Source organism: Lytechinus pictus, chromosome 3 (assembly GCF_037042905.1).
Source record: "Lytechinus pictus isolate F3 Inbred chromosome 3, Lp3.0, whole genome shotgun sequence".
Classification (NCBI taxonomy): Eukaryota; Metazoa; Echinodermata; class Echinoidea; order Temnopleuroida; family Toxopneustidae; genus Lytechinus; species Lytechinus pictus.
The window spans coordinates 76,687,255-76,704,056 of record NC_087247.1 but is presented as its reverse complement, the minus strand read 5'-3'; the positions used below and the strand labels follow the sequence as shown (position 1 = coordinate 76,704,056).

At 40.4% G+C, this 16,802-nt stretch overlaps 1 protein-coding gene across 1 annotated transcript; it reads left to right on the top strand.

Moving 5' to 3' along the window:
- Window positions 1-13,917: 13,917 nt before the first annotated feature.
- LOC135153466 (uncharacterized) lies at window positions 13,918-16,074 on the top strand. Its single transcript, XM_064096086.1, has one exon. The coding sequence runs from the start codon at window positions 13,918-13,920 to the stop codon at window positions 16,072-16,074; it is 2,157 nt and encodes a 718-aa protein (XP_063952156.1).
- Window positions 16,075-16,802: the final 728 nt, after the last annotated feature.

Here is a 16,802-nt window from a genome sequence, read left to right as displayed (position 1 = left end):
GAACAAGAATCCAAACTCCAAAGCGTATAAATAACGCCCGGCTGAATATACCTCCATTTGCATCCTGTTTGATATGCTTTCCTGTAAGTTCCATTGTAGGCAAAATAAAGGGCAAAAGTAAGTCTGCTTTCTTTGAGAGGGTGTAAAAAAATACCAGCGAGTGCGATAGGTACGAATCATAGGCGGCGGAATGTATTTTCAATCTTTTTTTTTGGGGGGGGGGGGCAAAGCCAAAAAAGGCACTTATATGCAAAAATTTGCATTTTTTATGCAAACTGATATTTTCACCATGAGATTATCATCTGTGTTAAGTAGTTGTGCGTTTTGTAGTAATTAAATTGAGCAAAACTTTTTAAAAGTCTTTTCTGATTGATAAAATATCTATTTAGGCTTTATTTTTCCGGGAGCGAGCGTAGCAAGCAAGCAGTTTGAACATTTTCAAATCTGAAGTTGTGAAACTCGCCGCTCAACAATTTTGGTCAAATCGCGCAAATTATTGTTAAAAGAGCATTCTTGCGAGGCAGTGACGTACCGTGGGTCACGGCATTGGGGGGCACCAGCAAAAAATTTGAGTCACTTAGTGAGCGCGCGAAGCGCGCTCAGTTGTCAGGTATACTGACCTAATAGAGACATTTTGAGGAAGCACTTGTAGTCATTGTAATCATGAATAACATACGCATCTCAGCAATCAAATACTAGTAATGCGAGCGCGAAGCGCGAGCTGAAAATTTTTGATATTCAGACCTAAAAAGGGACTTTATAATTGAATTTTTGTGATCATGATACGTATCTGTCTCGCTAAACAATGCGAGCGCGAAGCGCGAGCCGAAAATTTTTTGTATACATTGATCCCAAACAGGGAGATCTTAAGGACTATATTTTAGGAATCTCTTAATAGTATACATATCTCACCATAGTCATCTAATGCGAGTGCCAAGCGCTTGCTGATTTTGTTAGAATTACATTTAAACACATATGAAACACTTGTAGTCATTGTAATCATGATTATCATACGCATCTCACTAATCAAATATTGCAAGCGCGAAGCGCGAGCTGAAAATTTAGATAATTCAGACCTGAAGCGGGGCAGTCTAAGGCTTGTTTGTAGGAATTCACTAAGACCATACGTATTCACTGACCAAATGATGCGAGCGCGAAGCGCGAGCTGAAAATTTTGGATATTTAGATCAGAAAAAGGGACATTTCAAGGACTGATTTTAGGAATTCATGGAGAGCAGACATATCTCACCAATCCACTGAAGCGAACGTAATCACGGACAGGAAATGTTTTATATTAAGACCTTAACATGGGGCAATCACTTTAAGTAGTCATGAAAAAGAACCATATGTCACTATATAAAACAATAATATATTTGGTGTATATTGACTTTTCGTACAACAGGTTTATATATCTCTTTAAACAGACAATGCGAGCACCAGGAACAATGAAGACATGGACCCTGAGCAAATTATGTTTCATAAAGTTATGATAAAAATGTTTCCTATGTAAAATAACATAACATGATTTTAATATTATTAGGAGTCGGCTATAAATGGGTGATTTTTGGTTTTACTGTGGGAACAGTTTTTTTGTGTTCCTTTTACCTTATCTCAACATGAAATGACAATATTTTTTGTCTCGGGTCCGAGAAAAAAGTGTGCCGGGCCAAAATCCAAAATGGCCGCCAAAACCCCCCAAAATCACAGTTTTGGCCACAACTTTTTTATTTGGTGGTCATTTTCTCTGGTTTTGGTGTCTATTCATATGTTTTGGGGGGCAGGCAATTTGTTTTTCCTATAATTAGTACTTTTAAACCATTATTTGTAGAGTTAAAGGTAATTATACCTAAATTTTCCCATTTTTGTAGCCTTTTTTCAGCCAAAAAGTGGGTTTTATCATCTTGGGGTTCTGGGATATTAGATGGTACGAGGTCAACAAAAGCAAGCAGCTTCATGTAGCTATATTGCTTTTATTCCTTCACTTTGGGTTTTACGGATATTTGTGAAATATATCTTATCAAATAAAAGAAAATGTCATTTATCCATAGGGGCTATACGGTGTACAATGCACTGTACATACTACACTGCATATATCCATGCATTGACCACCATGGCATATGACAAGGCCTGTATATAAACTATAGTGTCATAGAAATGAGCTTCATAGGGTTAGAATTAGATTGTAAATTTGATTCCTTGTCAGCTGATGTACATGGTGAAACCAGCAAATTAAATTACACTTACATGTAAGTATCACATACATGTATCTATACCAATACGTACATCACATTTTTAGCCATATCTTCTTCATTTGGAGGCTTTTTTTTAAACCTGGTTCTGGTGTATAACTGGCATATGTTTATGGGGTCAGGTAACTACTAGTATCATGGTAACGCTGATCAACAGCCAATCACAATAAAGGATTGCATGCAAGTTACCATTAAGTTAAGTTAACATAATGGTAATTTTTTATGCAACGGGGCCCAGAATAGCTACAGTGTAAATTACCTCTCTCCGCCCCCTGAATTAGCATATTTGACAAAACATGTCCTCAATTTCTGAGACAAAACATATCTTCAATTTCTGAGGCATCTAATTCTAAACCTGAGAGCTCATTTCTATGACACTATAGTTTATACAAGCCTTGTTATCTGTCATGGTGGCCAATGCATTTATGCAGTGCAGTATGTATGTACAGTACATTGTACATATGATATGTATACTGTATAGCCCCAACGGATAATTGAAATTTTTTTATTTAATATTAATAAGATATATTTCACAAATATCCGTAAACCCAAAGGGGAGGAATAAAAGCAATACAGCTATATGAAGCTGCTTGCTATTGTTGACCTCGTACCATCTAATATCCCAGAACCCCAGGATGATAAAACCTACTTTTTGGCTGAAAAAAGGCTACAAAAATGGGAAAATTTAGGTATAATTACCTTTTAACTCTACAAATAATGGTTTAAAAGTACTAATTATAGGAAAAACAAATTGCCTGGCCCCCAAAAACATATGAATAGACACCAAAACCAGAGAAATTGACCACCAAATAAAAAAGTTGTGGCCAAAACTATGATTTTGGGGGGTTTTGGCGGCCATTTTGGATTTTGGCCCGGCACACTTTTTTCTCGGACCCGAGACAAAAAATATTGTCATTTCATGTTGAGATACATTACAAGGAATAAAAAAAAACTGTTGTCATATTGAAATTACAAAAAAAGTATTTTTGACCCATGTATAGCCCACTCCTAATATTATACAATTATAATGAATAATAATTTCTTCTTTCCCACTACGTTCCTCTTCCTTTCTCCCTCTTTTTCTCCTTTTCCCCCTTTTTTTTTTTTTTTTTGGTCAGCCGATTGGGGGGGCACGTGCCCCCCCCCCCCCCCCCCCCCCGTAGTTACGCCACTGTTGCGAGGTGTTAAGAGCGCAAATCGCAAGCTATAAATTCTAGACATTGCATGTACTAACATGACTAATAAGACATGAAAATCAAACATTCCGAGCAATTTTGTTATGAAAAAGATGTGCATCTAATTGGAGAATGGACGCGAGTGCGATATTCCAACCAGAAAACTGGACATTCTAAGCACTTTTTTTAACCCAAGAACTTAATTGTGTGTCTTAATAAATAATAATTGATGCGAAGCGCGAGCCGAAAATTTGTAATATTTCAACCTGAAAACTTGATATTCTAAGCAGTTTGAAACCAAGAACATAATGTGTACCTTTGATGCGAGCGGAAAGCGCGAGCTGAAGATTTGTGACATTTCAACCTGAAAATTGAACATTATAAGTTGTAACCAAAACAAAGTGAGTGCCTTACTAAAAAAATAAATGATGTTGGCGCGATATTTTTTACCATTTCGATCCATCACATGTTTGCATTTTTTTGTCCGTTGATATGCCCAGCGCTGAGAGGTCATGCCAAAACGTGATTTTGCATGAAGTACATTCGCTGAACCATCATCGGAACTTCGGAATCACACAGAGATGGAAGACCCCTTCCCTAAATAGTTCCGCCTAGCTGTATGTCCTCGAATATATATATACATCAGAAATGCGAAACACAAATTCACGAGTAATGCAGTTTTTGCAATGCCAACAATTAAGTTCTTTTATTCACTCTCCAAATTTTCGGTACACATCTACCTTCTTCAGGGAAGATTCTTGAATTGTGACAAGTTTGAATGACAGTTGTTTTATTATATATATTTATAAAAAAAAAAATATATATATATATATATATATACATATATATTGATTGATTTGATTGATTGATTGATTCTTTATTTCCATGCAAAAATAAATCATACAACAGAAAATATATTGACAATTTTTCACGGTAAAATAACAATAAACAATCATTGCAAGGGAGGGAACAGTCATAAGCACAAAGGCTTGAAAAGGACGCCCCTCAGTTTTATCACCATGATAAGTACGTAATTTTATTATCCGAGCCCATGCAGCGGACCAAGGAGGAGTGGGTGGAGGGAGAGGCACCTAGGAGACGTCATACTTGTTCTTGTTCAGTATATACTACCATAACAAGTTGAAAAGAAAAATACAAAGAGAAACTTGGAGGGGATCAATGTTACATTGTTATAACATACAGACCTACGCACCGGTATACGTGGATCCAGGAGGCCAACGTTAGGCCCCCCCCCCCCCCGATATTGGCGGCGCAAAGTAATATGAACGAAAGCAGAGGGGGGGGGGGAAATATAAGAGGAAGAATGAATAAAATAAGGTGAGGGGAATTCAGACTTGGGGAGGGGTGGGAGCCAATCATATCACTACACATGTATAAAAACAATTTAGCGCGGCCGCGCTTTGTGTTCGCATTGCCTGTTCGATGGAACATCTATTCATCTATACAGTTGTCAGGCCTGATCTATACCAATTCATTTATTGATTTATTCATTCAGTCATGGTTAAACAGGTTCACAAGTTCAGAGTTATTTGTATATAAAATCATAGTAACAAGTAGCCTACAATAACAAGGTATATTTCATATTAAAATAGTATGAGACATAAAGAAATATTAACTGATCAATGTAATACAAAACACGGAAACATTGTTCAAGGGCTTAAATAGTAAAACGAACAAGGGAACTAAATAGGCCTTTACTAATTCAAATTTTTGGGCACCTTATCCGTCAGTGTGCATCATGTTAATGATCATATTGCTCAGATCAATTTTCAGGACACAATACACAGTCCGGAAATAATACCTCACACTGCCGATCGATCGGGAAAAATGTGGATGAAAATATTGACCCCGGCCCCATTATTAGTGAAAGCTGGATCCGCCCCAGAATATATTGTTTAATAAAAGGAGGGAACACTAGGCCACGCGGTATTTGTCATTTTTTAGTGATAAATACATTGAGGCAGTATATTGACAAATAATCAGTGGAAGAGAAAGAGCATCTTATAGGCCTATATAACGCACAAAGCAAAATAATGAAAAATGGCGGCCAAGCTAGTTCAATACAAAATTATTTCCTTTTCCTTTGAAAAAATGTACTACTATCTTATTCTATTACAACACGTGATAATAATGAACAAATCGAAATACAGAACCTGAAGAATTGATAACAATTCAGTGAATCGGAATCGAAACAAAAATGCATATGTATTATGTATATATAATAAAATAGAAAAAAAAAATGAAAAAAAAAATAAGAATAGACCTTTCACAAGCAACCATAATTCTCCCTCCCTTCATACCCTGGACAAGTAAAGAAAAAAAAATACAGCTAGAGAAACGAAGCAAAGATGAAAAGCAAGGAAAGGGAAGGAAAGCCGTCTCTCGGTACCTGGTACTCTGCCCAGATATCCAGATGTAGGACCTATTCTCCGCGATTTGAAAAACAACGTGCATAACATCACAATTATTATGATGGTCATTTCAAAAAGTTCCTTGGTTGTTTCCAAGTTATTTGTATTTGCCGTCGAGGGACTGCGCGAATGTACACGCTCCTACAGGAAATGAATGAAAAAGACGCAAATAGACTCCGCCGTTCAATCCGATACTGTACTGTACCTAGCCGGTATACAGATCTGCACGTGAGACTAGCGCAGAGGCGATGGATATGAATATTCATGAGGAGGTATTGATGTCATTTGGTCTCAAGATGGCGCTCTTTATTTTTTATGTCAATTCTAAATAATGCATCAAAAGAAAGCTCACTTGGCAAAATTTCTCTTCTTTATATATTTTTTGAGAATAAAAACAGTTCTTTCTGACCAATGCAATACATTGTATGGACTCAGAACTTGTTTATGAGTAATGTGAAAAGCGAAGAGTGAAATCTAAAAGAAAGTTTTGAAATAAACCAATGTCACAATTTACCTTTAATGTCTTAACTTGCTTAGATATAGGGAAAATATCCCCAAATGTATTCCCCGATATTGCGATAAAATGACACCAAAAAGCAACCTCCGTCAATAGTCACACTATTGATACCGACTACAATGCGCTCGCTGGCTTGCCTTTCAAAAGAGTACAATAGACTCAATCGGTCTTGCCTTGCCTTTGTTGGTGTGACTAGCACGCATAAATGCATGTAATTAGCGTCGCGTTAGAAAAGTGTATATGGGTATGAGGGCAAAAAGCGTTTTTTACATATTAAAGCAACTTTTATGTTAATGAAACCTCTCGGAAAAGTTAGGAGGCATTGCTCTGCGTGTCGCAAGCAATTACATTCGGGCACCTTAAAACATAGTCCCGCAAGAGCCTGTCGAAGGTACCCCACCCATATCCGAAGCTTGACTATTAAAATATCTTGCCTTTTGGAGCCCTCAATGTGGCAAAATGATGCTTTGGATAGGTAAAAAACAACATTTATTTACTTGAAATCACTTAGAGACGGAAGAGTAGGCTTTTCTCTATCAGCTACATTTAAAGAAGTGAGGGCATACCAAAGCCTACCCTCTCAGGGGGCTGCCCCAAGTCACCCAGCCCCTTTTTCGTATTTTGCCCATTTCTTGGAAAATTCGACATTTTGGAGCCACATTGATGAAAAAAGTGATTCTACAATGTAGTGAAGCCACTTTTATTGTTTTAAACCACTTGGAGACAAAAGAGTATATAGACATTCTTCTATCTGCTACATATAAAGAATTGCTGGAAAATCGAATCCACCCCAGTCATTGGGTTGCCGAAGACACCATCCCCTTTTTCTGTATTTTGCAAATTTATGGAAAAATCTGCAAATTTGGAGCCCCCACTGAGGCTTACCCACTTTTTTCATCAATGTGGCTCCAAAATGTCGAATTTTCCAAGAAATGGGCAAAATACGAAAAAGGGGCTGGGTGACTTGGGGCAGCCCCCTGAGAGGGTAGGCTTTGGTATGCTCTCACTTCTTTAAATGTAGCTGATAGAGAAAAGCCTACTCTTCCGTCTCTAAGTGATTTCAAGAAAATAAATGTTGTTTTTTACCTATCCGAAGCATCATTTTGCCACAATGAGGGCTCCAAAAGGCAAGATATTTTAATAGTCAAGCTTCGGATATGGGTGGGGTACCTTCGACAGGCTCTTGCGGGACTATGTTTTAAGGTGCCCAAATGTAATTGCTTGCGACATGCAGAACAACGCCTCCTCTAACTTTTCCAAGAGGTTTCATTAATACAAAAGTTGCTTTAATATGTAAACAAGTGGAATGCCTCTGGCGGTCTCACCTGCATCACGCGATTCAATATAGCAGCAGTGCTGACTTTGAAAACTACTGTAACTCGCACAAGATGTTCAGTGATACTTGGTTACTCTTATGTCCACGTTTTATGAACTAGACCAATACACTTTCAAAGTTATGATGGTAATTCAACAAATACCCCCAATTTGGCCAAAGTTCATTTACCCTAAATGACCGTTGATCTTAATCATGTGACCTGAAACTCGCACAGGATGTTCAGTGATACTTGATTGCTCTTATGTCCAAGTTTCACGAGTCAGATCCATAAACTTTCAAAGTTGTGATGGTAATTCAACAGATACCCCCATTATGACCAAAGTTCATTGACCTTTGACCTAGGTCATGTGACCTGAAATGTGCACAGGATGTTCAGTGATACTTGATTACTCTTATGTCCAAGTTTTATGAACTAGACCAATATACTTTCAAAGTTATGATGGTAATTCAACAAATACCCCTAATTTGGCCAAAGTTCATTTACCCTAAATAACCGTTGACCTTAATCATGTGACCTGAAACTTGCACAGGATGTTTAGTGACACTTGATTACTATTATGTCCAAGTTTCATGAATCAGATCCATAAACTTTCAAAGTTATAATGGTAATTCAACAGATACCCCCAATTCGGCCAAAGTTCATTGACCCTAAATGACCTTTGACCTTGGTCATGTGATGTGAAACTCATGCAGGATGTTCAGTGATACTTGATTAACCTTATGTCCAAGTTTCATGAACTAGGTCCATATATTTTCTAAGTTATGATGACATTTCAAAAACTTAACCTTAGGTTAAGATTTTGATGTTGATTCTCCCAACATGGTCTAAGTTCATTGACCCTAAATGACCTGTGACCTTGGTCATGTGACATGAAACTCAGGCACGATGTTCAGTAATACTTGATCAACCTTATGGCCAAGTTTCATGAACTAGGTCCATATACTTTCTAAGTTATGCTGTCATTTCAAAAACTTAACCTTCGGAAGTTCGGTTAAGATTTGGTATTGACGCCGCTGCCGCCGTCGGAAAAGCGGCGCCTACTATATAGTCTCACTCTGCTATGCAGGTGAGACAAAAAACGCCTTTTGCCCTCATACCCAACTATATGTATTGTACAACGCCTACTTAGCTTGTTGTACGCGAGCAAATGGGAGGCTGAATGTCAAACATTCGTACCGTTGCACAAAAGACGTACCATCCAAAATGTACCGTCCAAAATGTACCGTTGCACGGCTTAGGAGGTGACGTCACAATACGATTCAATTCATTGCGCTCAGTAAAAATGCAGGTGCAATACGCGTATAGCCTGCTGGCTAAATGCGCAATGCTGACCGAGGTGTTCACTTGTGGGATTTTGCTTTTCGCTTTCCATATTTTTGCTCCCTTTTCATAGATTACTGCAGGAAAAACTCTTTGTTTTTACATATTTTCGCTAACTTCCGAGGCGTTGTACAACACAAATAGCGAATATTCTTATTCGTGCAATGGTGCGAGATTTCGCATTCGGTGAAAGAAAGAAACACTCTATTCAACTCGGCTAACGCCTCGTTGAATAGAGCATCTTTCTTTCACCTCATGCGAAATCTCGCACCATCGCACTCATGCCTATTCGCTATTTGTATAATATACACTTTTCTAACGCGATGCTAATTACTATACAATTACAAATAATGCATGCAGCCGAGTGCGTTAGTGGAAATGCAGAGCACGCGAGGTTTCTTTAGATAGGTGCCGCACTGTGCACGAGCCGCTGGCGGTGAGTGCCCAGTGTGCACCATCTGAAGAAACCGAGCTTTCTCTGCATTTACTTTTACGCACGACAGAGCAAGTGCATTATTTGTTTTATAAAATAGCAACACAGAAACAAATTCTTAAAAAGTTACAGTACAGTTTTGTTGGACTTCTCCCGGGACTTCTACTGCATTGGTTTGCTTGAGCATGCAATGTCAATTTTCGTTGCGCACCGTGCACGAAACAAGTTGGATGTCATGTGACGCGTATTGGCCAATCGCGATGCTTGAAATAATACACCTATTTTATCCATTACGTCAAACCCCCGTTTGGAGAAAGACCGCAGTTCAGATTGCAAACTGCGGTTCTATACCCCATTTTGCGTTTGTAAATCCCAAAATCATTTCCAAGCCCAGGGGGCCGTTTCATAAAGCTGCTCGTAAGTTAAGAGCGACTTTAAGGACGACTGGTGATCCTTTCTCGCGCGCTAGATCTTCGCCAATGGTGTGTCCCATTTACCGCAAGACAGGATCACCAGTCGCTCTTTATTTACGAACAGCTTTATGAAACACCCGCCTGATCAATCCCGCTAGGCCAGGTAATCCCCGCTGTCTCAATTTTACCTCCACAGGCCAGATTATGAGCGTTGAGCCAAGGTTAGAAATAGGATGGCTAGATGTGGCTAGATGTTGTGTGCTGGAATGGGACAAACTTGATAGAATTTTTAGCCTTAAGTTTTCACTTATGTGCTTTTTGATACCCAAAATAGTGTCATATATGCAGGAGATCTAGGATTTGGAAGAATAACCTTCCTTAATGATTAGAAAGGTGTCGGTTTTATAGCTCTGTTTCTGCTTTTCAAGTGGACAAGTGAATCCTTACTGAAGCCAGTCCCACATATGGGTTTTTGTGTTCGGGAGATACAACCTGACTATATAGGCTATAGCTACACTACAGTGCAGATATCACATGTCAGCTAATTTGCATATATGGCGGGAAAGCTATGCTTCTGTCATCTTGGAGTTTCCTTTTCTGTTCATCATTTATTCAGCAGCTTCATATAAACTGGAATTTTCTGCAAATTATACCTGGATTGTCCTGCTTTTATTTAAGCATTCCCCCTTTTCTTTTATTCTGACATTTTTTTTTAATTATTCTTTTTTCCTACTCGGACTAATACAGAAAGGCACTTCATATCTACCTTCATCTGTTTTTATTCTATGCCAAAGTTAGACATGTGTCCCTGTTTCTAATTGCTGTAGAAAGTTTAAGCTATGGCAGAATTTGTCCTAAAAATTATTCCACATAAAGGTCAAGATATGTAGGCCAACCTTTTCTTTTTTGCTGACTACATGTGGGATGGAAGATAAATCATCAAGCAGTGATAAGCAAGTCATTAAAAAGAAAATCTCTCATCGATATCCTACCCGAAGCAAGTCTAAACAGTGTGGCATACATGATAATGGTAGCGACAGTAATGTGTCACCCGTAAAACTAACCTCACCCAGAAAAAGGAAGAAACAAACAAAAGGAAAACAGAAGGATGAGGAAAATGTTTGCCCAGCCAGGAATTCTGTAGATGTGGAAATTTTGTCTTCAACTGACGTGAAAAGCAAATGCCCTTGTAATAAAGACCTGGACAGTTCTAGCTGTTTAACATATTGGATTGAATGCTCGTTCTGCCATCAGTGGTGGCACTCCAAATGCACAGAGCTTGATGAGAGTGAATGGAAAACTGTTACCAGACGTGGACGCAAGTATAGATGCTCTATCTGTGTAATCAAGAGTATCAAAAACGTTGAAATACACAAGGTTTTGAGAACTCTGACCAATAAGCTGATAAATACCAGTTGTGGAATAAAGGAGGACGAGACAGCGGAATCTCTCAACAACCCCCAACCTGTTTCTCAGACCAAGGCAGAGACCCAAGGAGTACCGGAAGACCCTCCAAATCTTTCAGAATATCTCTCGCAAGGTGAAGCAGAACAAAAACCAACCTCTTCAAGCTATATTGTGATATTAGATGGACTTTCTGCTCCCTCACCTTTTAATGATAGTCGCAGAATTAGCAAAGAAATTCATAGAGTTAAGCCAAATCTGAACATTACTTTTGCCTATTCTCTGCCAGCCGGTGGAATAGCTCTTCATTGTAAATCAAAGATTGACTATCAGGAAGCTCTCAAGCCTTGGCCTTCTGATTCCTTTGGTAAAGGCAACATCTTCCCTCACCCTCCTGGCACTCAAGGTCGACATGCTGTGGTATGCAGAGGTGTGAAACCTTATACCTGCTTAGACAAAATTGAAGCAGCGATAGAAAAGAAGACTGGTGAGAAGCCTTCAGTCTACGCCCTTCGTAATCATCGCTCTCAACGTCGTATGCCAATCATTAAGATCTTCCTTTCATCTTGTTCTGCAGTTGATACTTTACTGCAGGAAGGTTTGGAAATTGAACAGGAACTCTATCGCTGTGAGCCTCTGAGAAAGTACAGAATAATTCGTTGCTACAACTGCCAGCTCTTCGGTCACCTTGCTAGATTCTGCAAAAGGGAACAAAGTTGCGTGGACTGCGGGAGAGCTCATGATCAAACAACACGATGCACCCGCAGTTTTTGCATCAACTGCAATGTTGAAGGCCATCCATCTGACAGTGTACGTTGCCCTGTGTACAAACGTATTCTGCACAGTAGAATTGAAAGAGAGTTACGGACAAATCAACATGCAGTTCAATGTCTTGCAAGCCAACATTCGTAGCTTGAACACCTCACAACCTTACCTCAAAACGTATGTTGACAAACGAAACATTAGCATTGCTCTCCTTTCTGAAACGTGGAACACACAAGATGTGATAAAATTTAAGAACTGGAAATGCGATAATATGTGTAGGAACAGCAGTCAAGATAACTATGGTGGAGTAGCATGCCTCCCTAGGCCTGGAGTCAAGATAGTCAGAAGGAAGGATCTAGAAGTTGACAATTTTGAAGGTATCTGGGTCCAGGCGGAAATTGGCAACACCATGTATACTATTGGCTCCATATACATTCGACCAGACAGCAATCCTACTTATTTAAAAAAGCTTGACACCAATCTGGAGAAGGTCTTTAACAAAACCTCTGGACCTATTCTCCTAACAGGCGACTTCAATGCTAGGAGCTACACATGGGAAACTTGGCACATAGATCATAGGGTCAGGTATGATAGAGCATGGTCTCGTGGCTCAAAAATGGAAGACATCATGCTGAAATATGGTCTTCATCTGCACAACGACGGGACTCCAACTCGGGACTTCAGTGGCAATCTGAGTGCTATAGACCTCGCCCTCTCAGCCAGATGCAACCCGAATCTCATAACCTGGCAAGTCGATAAGAAAAATGCGATTTGGTCTGACCATTATCCCATCTTGATTACCTTGAAGACCATGGGAGATTCCCTTCAAGTCAGAAGTCATCTATCCCTGGCTGATGTTGACTGGACCGCATGGGAAGATGCAGTGTCAAATAAACTTGAGGATCTGGGAAGATCACTGACAGAGATGACAGAACCTGACCAAGCTTGCAAAGATTTCACAGATACCATACAAACCCTGGCAGCTGAGAAGATCCCTCGAAAAAGGATATGTAGACATAGCAAGCCTTTCTGGAATTCTAAAATGTCTGAGCTCCTCAAGCTTTGCAAGCTCTCTAAGAAGACGTACAAGAGGAGGAGAACACCTAACAACTTTACTATCCATCAAGGAAATGTATCAAAGTTCATGGTGGAGTACAAGAAGGCCTTTCAAGAGTGGCAGCTTGAGAAATGCGAGCAACTAAAAGAGAATTGTGAGGACCCATGGAGAACTATCAACAAATTACTGAATGGAGGTACCTCTGCTCCTGTCCAGCCCCTTGAAAGAGACGATGACGACTACGATTTCAATGATGTAGATATAGCTGAGCGACTGAAGAAAGTTCATATCATGAAAACCATCACCCCAGGCAGATTTGATGATATATGGTTCAATGAGATTAATAATTCTGTTCAGAATACAATAGAACATGAATCTACTGCCTTGGTTACTGACGCAAGTGCCTCAGCGAAGAATTACAACTCAGACCTGACATCTGCTGAGATTGCTGTCGCTCTGTCACTAATGAAGTCAAACAGTAGCCCAGGACCTGACGAAATTCATCCTAAGTTAATCAAGTTTGCCGGATTGTCAATGAAATGCTATCTCCTTCAACTGTTTCAGCTTTGCTGGAAGACAGGGAAGATACCCAAGATCTGGAAAAGAGAAAACAAATATTCATACCAAAACCAGGCAAAGAGTCGTACCATACTGAGAAATCCTATCGCCCACTAGGACTTACCTCTGTTGTTGGCAAACTATATGAAAGGGTCATTACCAGAAGACTGTTGGCAGCCCTACATGAACAGGCCTTCTTTGAACCTGAACAGTTTGCATACCTACAGGGACGCGACATCACTCAAGCTTTGCTCAGTATGACTCTCCCTTTACTGAGTGGTTTCAAACACAACCACGACACTGCTGCTGTTCTGATCGACCTTGAAGGTGCCTTCGACAACGTATGGAGAGAAGCAGTCCTCTATAAACTGGCCAAAGCCGGTATCTCTGGGAGACTGTTGTTGTCTATCTCCAGTTTTTTCAGAGACAGATACTGCAGATGCCTTGTTAACACTGTCAGAACAGATTGGCAAGAGACAAGTGTAGGAGTTCCTCAGGGTTCGGTCATTGCTCCGATCCTTTTCATCATTGCAATCAATGATGTTTCTCCACATCTAGGCAATCACATCAAGTATGCTGATGATATCACCCTATGGGAGACAAGCAACTGCCTGCATACTGCGGTTGCGAATCTGGAAGTCAAGTTGCAACAGCTAGAAAAGTGGTGCAATACCTGGCGTTTCTCGGTCAACACCTCAAAGACTAATGTCATGTGCTTCAGTAAAAGAGGTCACAAGGACATTGCAGTACACATGGGCAGCCATCGCCTCACCCAAGTAAATGAGTGCAGATGTCTAGGTGTCATCTTGGACGAGAATCTGCGTTTCAGTAGTCAAGTTGAAACAGCAGCTTCAAAAGCCATGAGAGCACTTTGCAAGATCTCTGCCTTAACATCACACACTGCTGGTGCCAGCATGGAACTCATGCTTCTATTGTACTCGGCATGTATTCGACCGCACCTGGAGTTTGCCTACCCTGTATGGTGTACAGTCAGGTCCATCTCGGCGCTGGAAAGAGTTCAAAATCTTGCGCTTCGAATGGCCACAGGGACCTTTGTTCACTGCTCTTCTGATGCTGTGGAAGTAATGTCTCACACTCTTCCTCTTGACATAAGACTACGTGAAATACTTGCGAGAACCTTGTGCCAGTACATTCTTAGTAAGGAAGAAACAGATAACTTCAGGGTATTAGTCCAAAGTCTCTTGGGTGATCCAGCATTCTCACGTGGACCCAGAAGCACCCCTCTCTGCTTGATGACCAGGGCCCTTAAAGATCTGAATGTCAGCCTACAGGTAAACGATCCTGGCTCCCAACCTATCGAAGATATGTCTGACATCCTCTCGTGCAGAATGGAAGAGGATCGCATTGAGTGGAGAAACCTTGGAAATAGTAGAGACAGAAGTAGTGAGCAGAAGGACCAGGCTCTGAAGTTGGCGACTGATTTCATTCTAAGTCTCAATACCGATACTATCATCTTCACAGATGGGTCTGCATTGTCGAACCCAGGTCCTTGCGGAGCAGGCATTGTCATCTACTGGACAGGACTGAACTGCATACCAACCTGCATCGGCAAGCCTGTTGCTAGAAATTCGAGTAGCTTTCATGCTGAAATGGTCGCCATAGAAACAGCTGTGGAACATGTCACCCTGAAGAAACCAGCCCTAGTCGATCAGGTAGTGCACATTCTCACTGACTGTCAAAGTGCTGTCATGGCCATGACCAGTTCTCTCCACTCTTCATCGTTCCCAGAGGTTGTGTCTCGCACTAATAAAAACATCACTCTTCTAAGAAGTAGAGGCACTACTGTCACCATCACATGGATCGCTGGGCATGCAAATATCATGGGAAATGAACTTGCTGACCAACTAGCCAAGGATGCTGCTTTGGAAGCTGCAAGCTCATCATCATTAGCTTCTGCAATTACTCTGCACAAGGAAAGTGCCAAGACTATGCGTAAGAACACTGAGAAGCTCTGGCAACGACGATGGGACAGATCTACAAAAGGAAGATGGACATACCAACTCCAGCCCACAGTTGCCAGGAAGAGTGCACACAGCTCTCTTCCAAGATCCACAGAAGTGAAGCTGATGAGGATGCTCACAGGACATACCAAACTCAATGACAATATGCACAGAATTTTCCCTCACAACCACCCTTCACCTAACTGCAGTTGCAACAGAGACAGGGAAACTATAGAGCATGTCCTTCTCCACTGTTCACTCTATGAGTCCAGTAGACTGAAGATGATACAGACCATAGAGATAGGATACAGCAAAACTAACACTCCATACCATCTCAGAGAGATCTCGGTGGTCACCCTCCTGGGCTTCAACCCTGCAATGACCAAGCAAATGCAATCTATTATTAGAGCATCGGTGGTAGCATTTGTCTCATCCACCAGTGCTAACATCTAGCCAAACTAGCCAACAAAACAATTACCTAGCAGTTTTTCTACCATTGAGTTTTCAACACTAAGTGTCTACCGAGGAGACTACTAGGGCGTGAAACAGGCCCAAAACGAACAACAACAACAACAACAAAGCCAAGGACGAAATGATAAACAACAGCTGTGCTATTACGTAAGACTTCTCTGCCTGTAGTAGGACCTTCGGAATGAAATTATTGTATTCGATATTTAATCACGTTTTCAAATGCATATTGTATTCAGAAATCCAATGTTAGTCCATTTTCAAGTTCGAACGAAGAAAATCGACCTCGAAATAAGGAAAGTAAGTGAATTAAAATGACGGCATGCTTTGCTCGGGCTGTTGTGTTATCTTCGGACCGAGGTCAAGAAACAGGTGTTTTGATACTTAAATTGCTTGCTTGGGGCAGTTATGGTTTGTCGTACTTGGAGAAGAGAATTGATTGAGGGAAACTGGGGTATAGTGTTTTCAAATGAAAGGTTTTCGTCATGCAATGCTTTTATGCGTGCTAGTCACACCAACAAAGGCGAGGCAAGACCGATTGAGTCTATTGTACTCTTTTGAAAGGCAAGCCAGCGAGCGCATTGTAGTCGGTATCACCGATCACTAGTGTGACTAGTGACGGAGGTTGCTTTTTGGTGTAATTTTATCGCAATATCGGGGAATACATTTGGGGGTATTTTCCCTATCATCTAACAACAAGTTAAGCTGTCTTA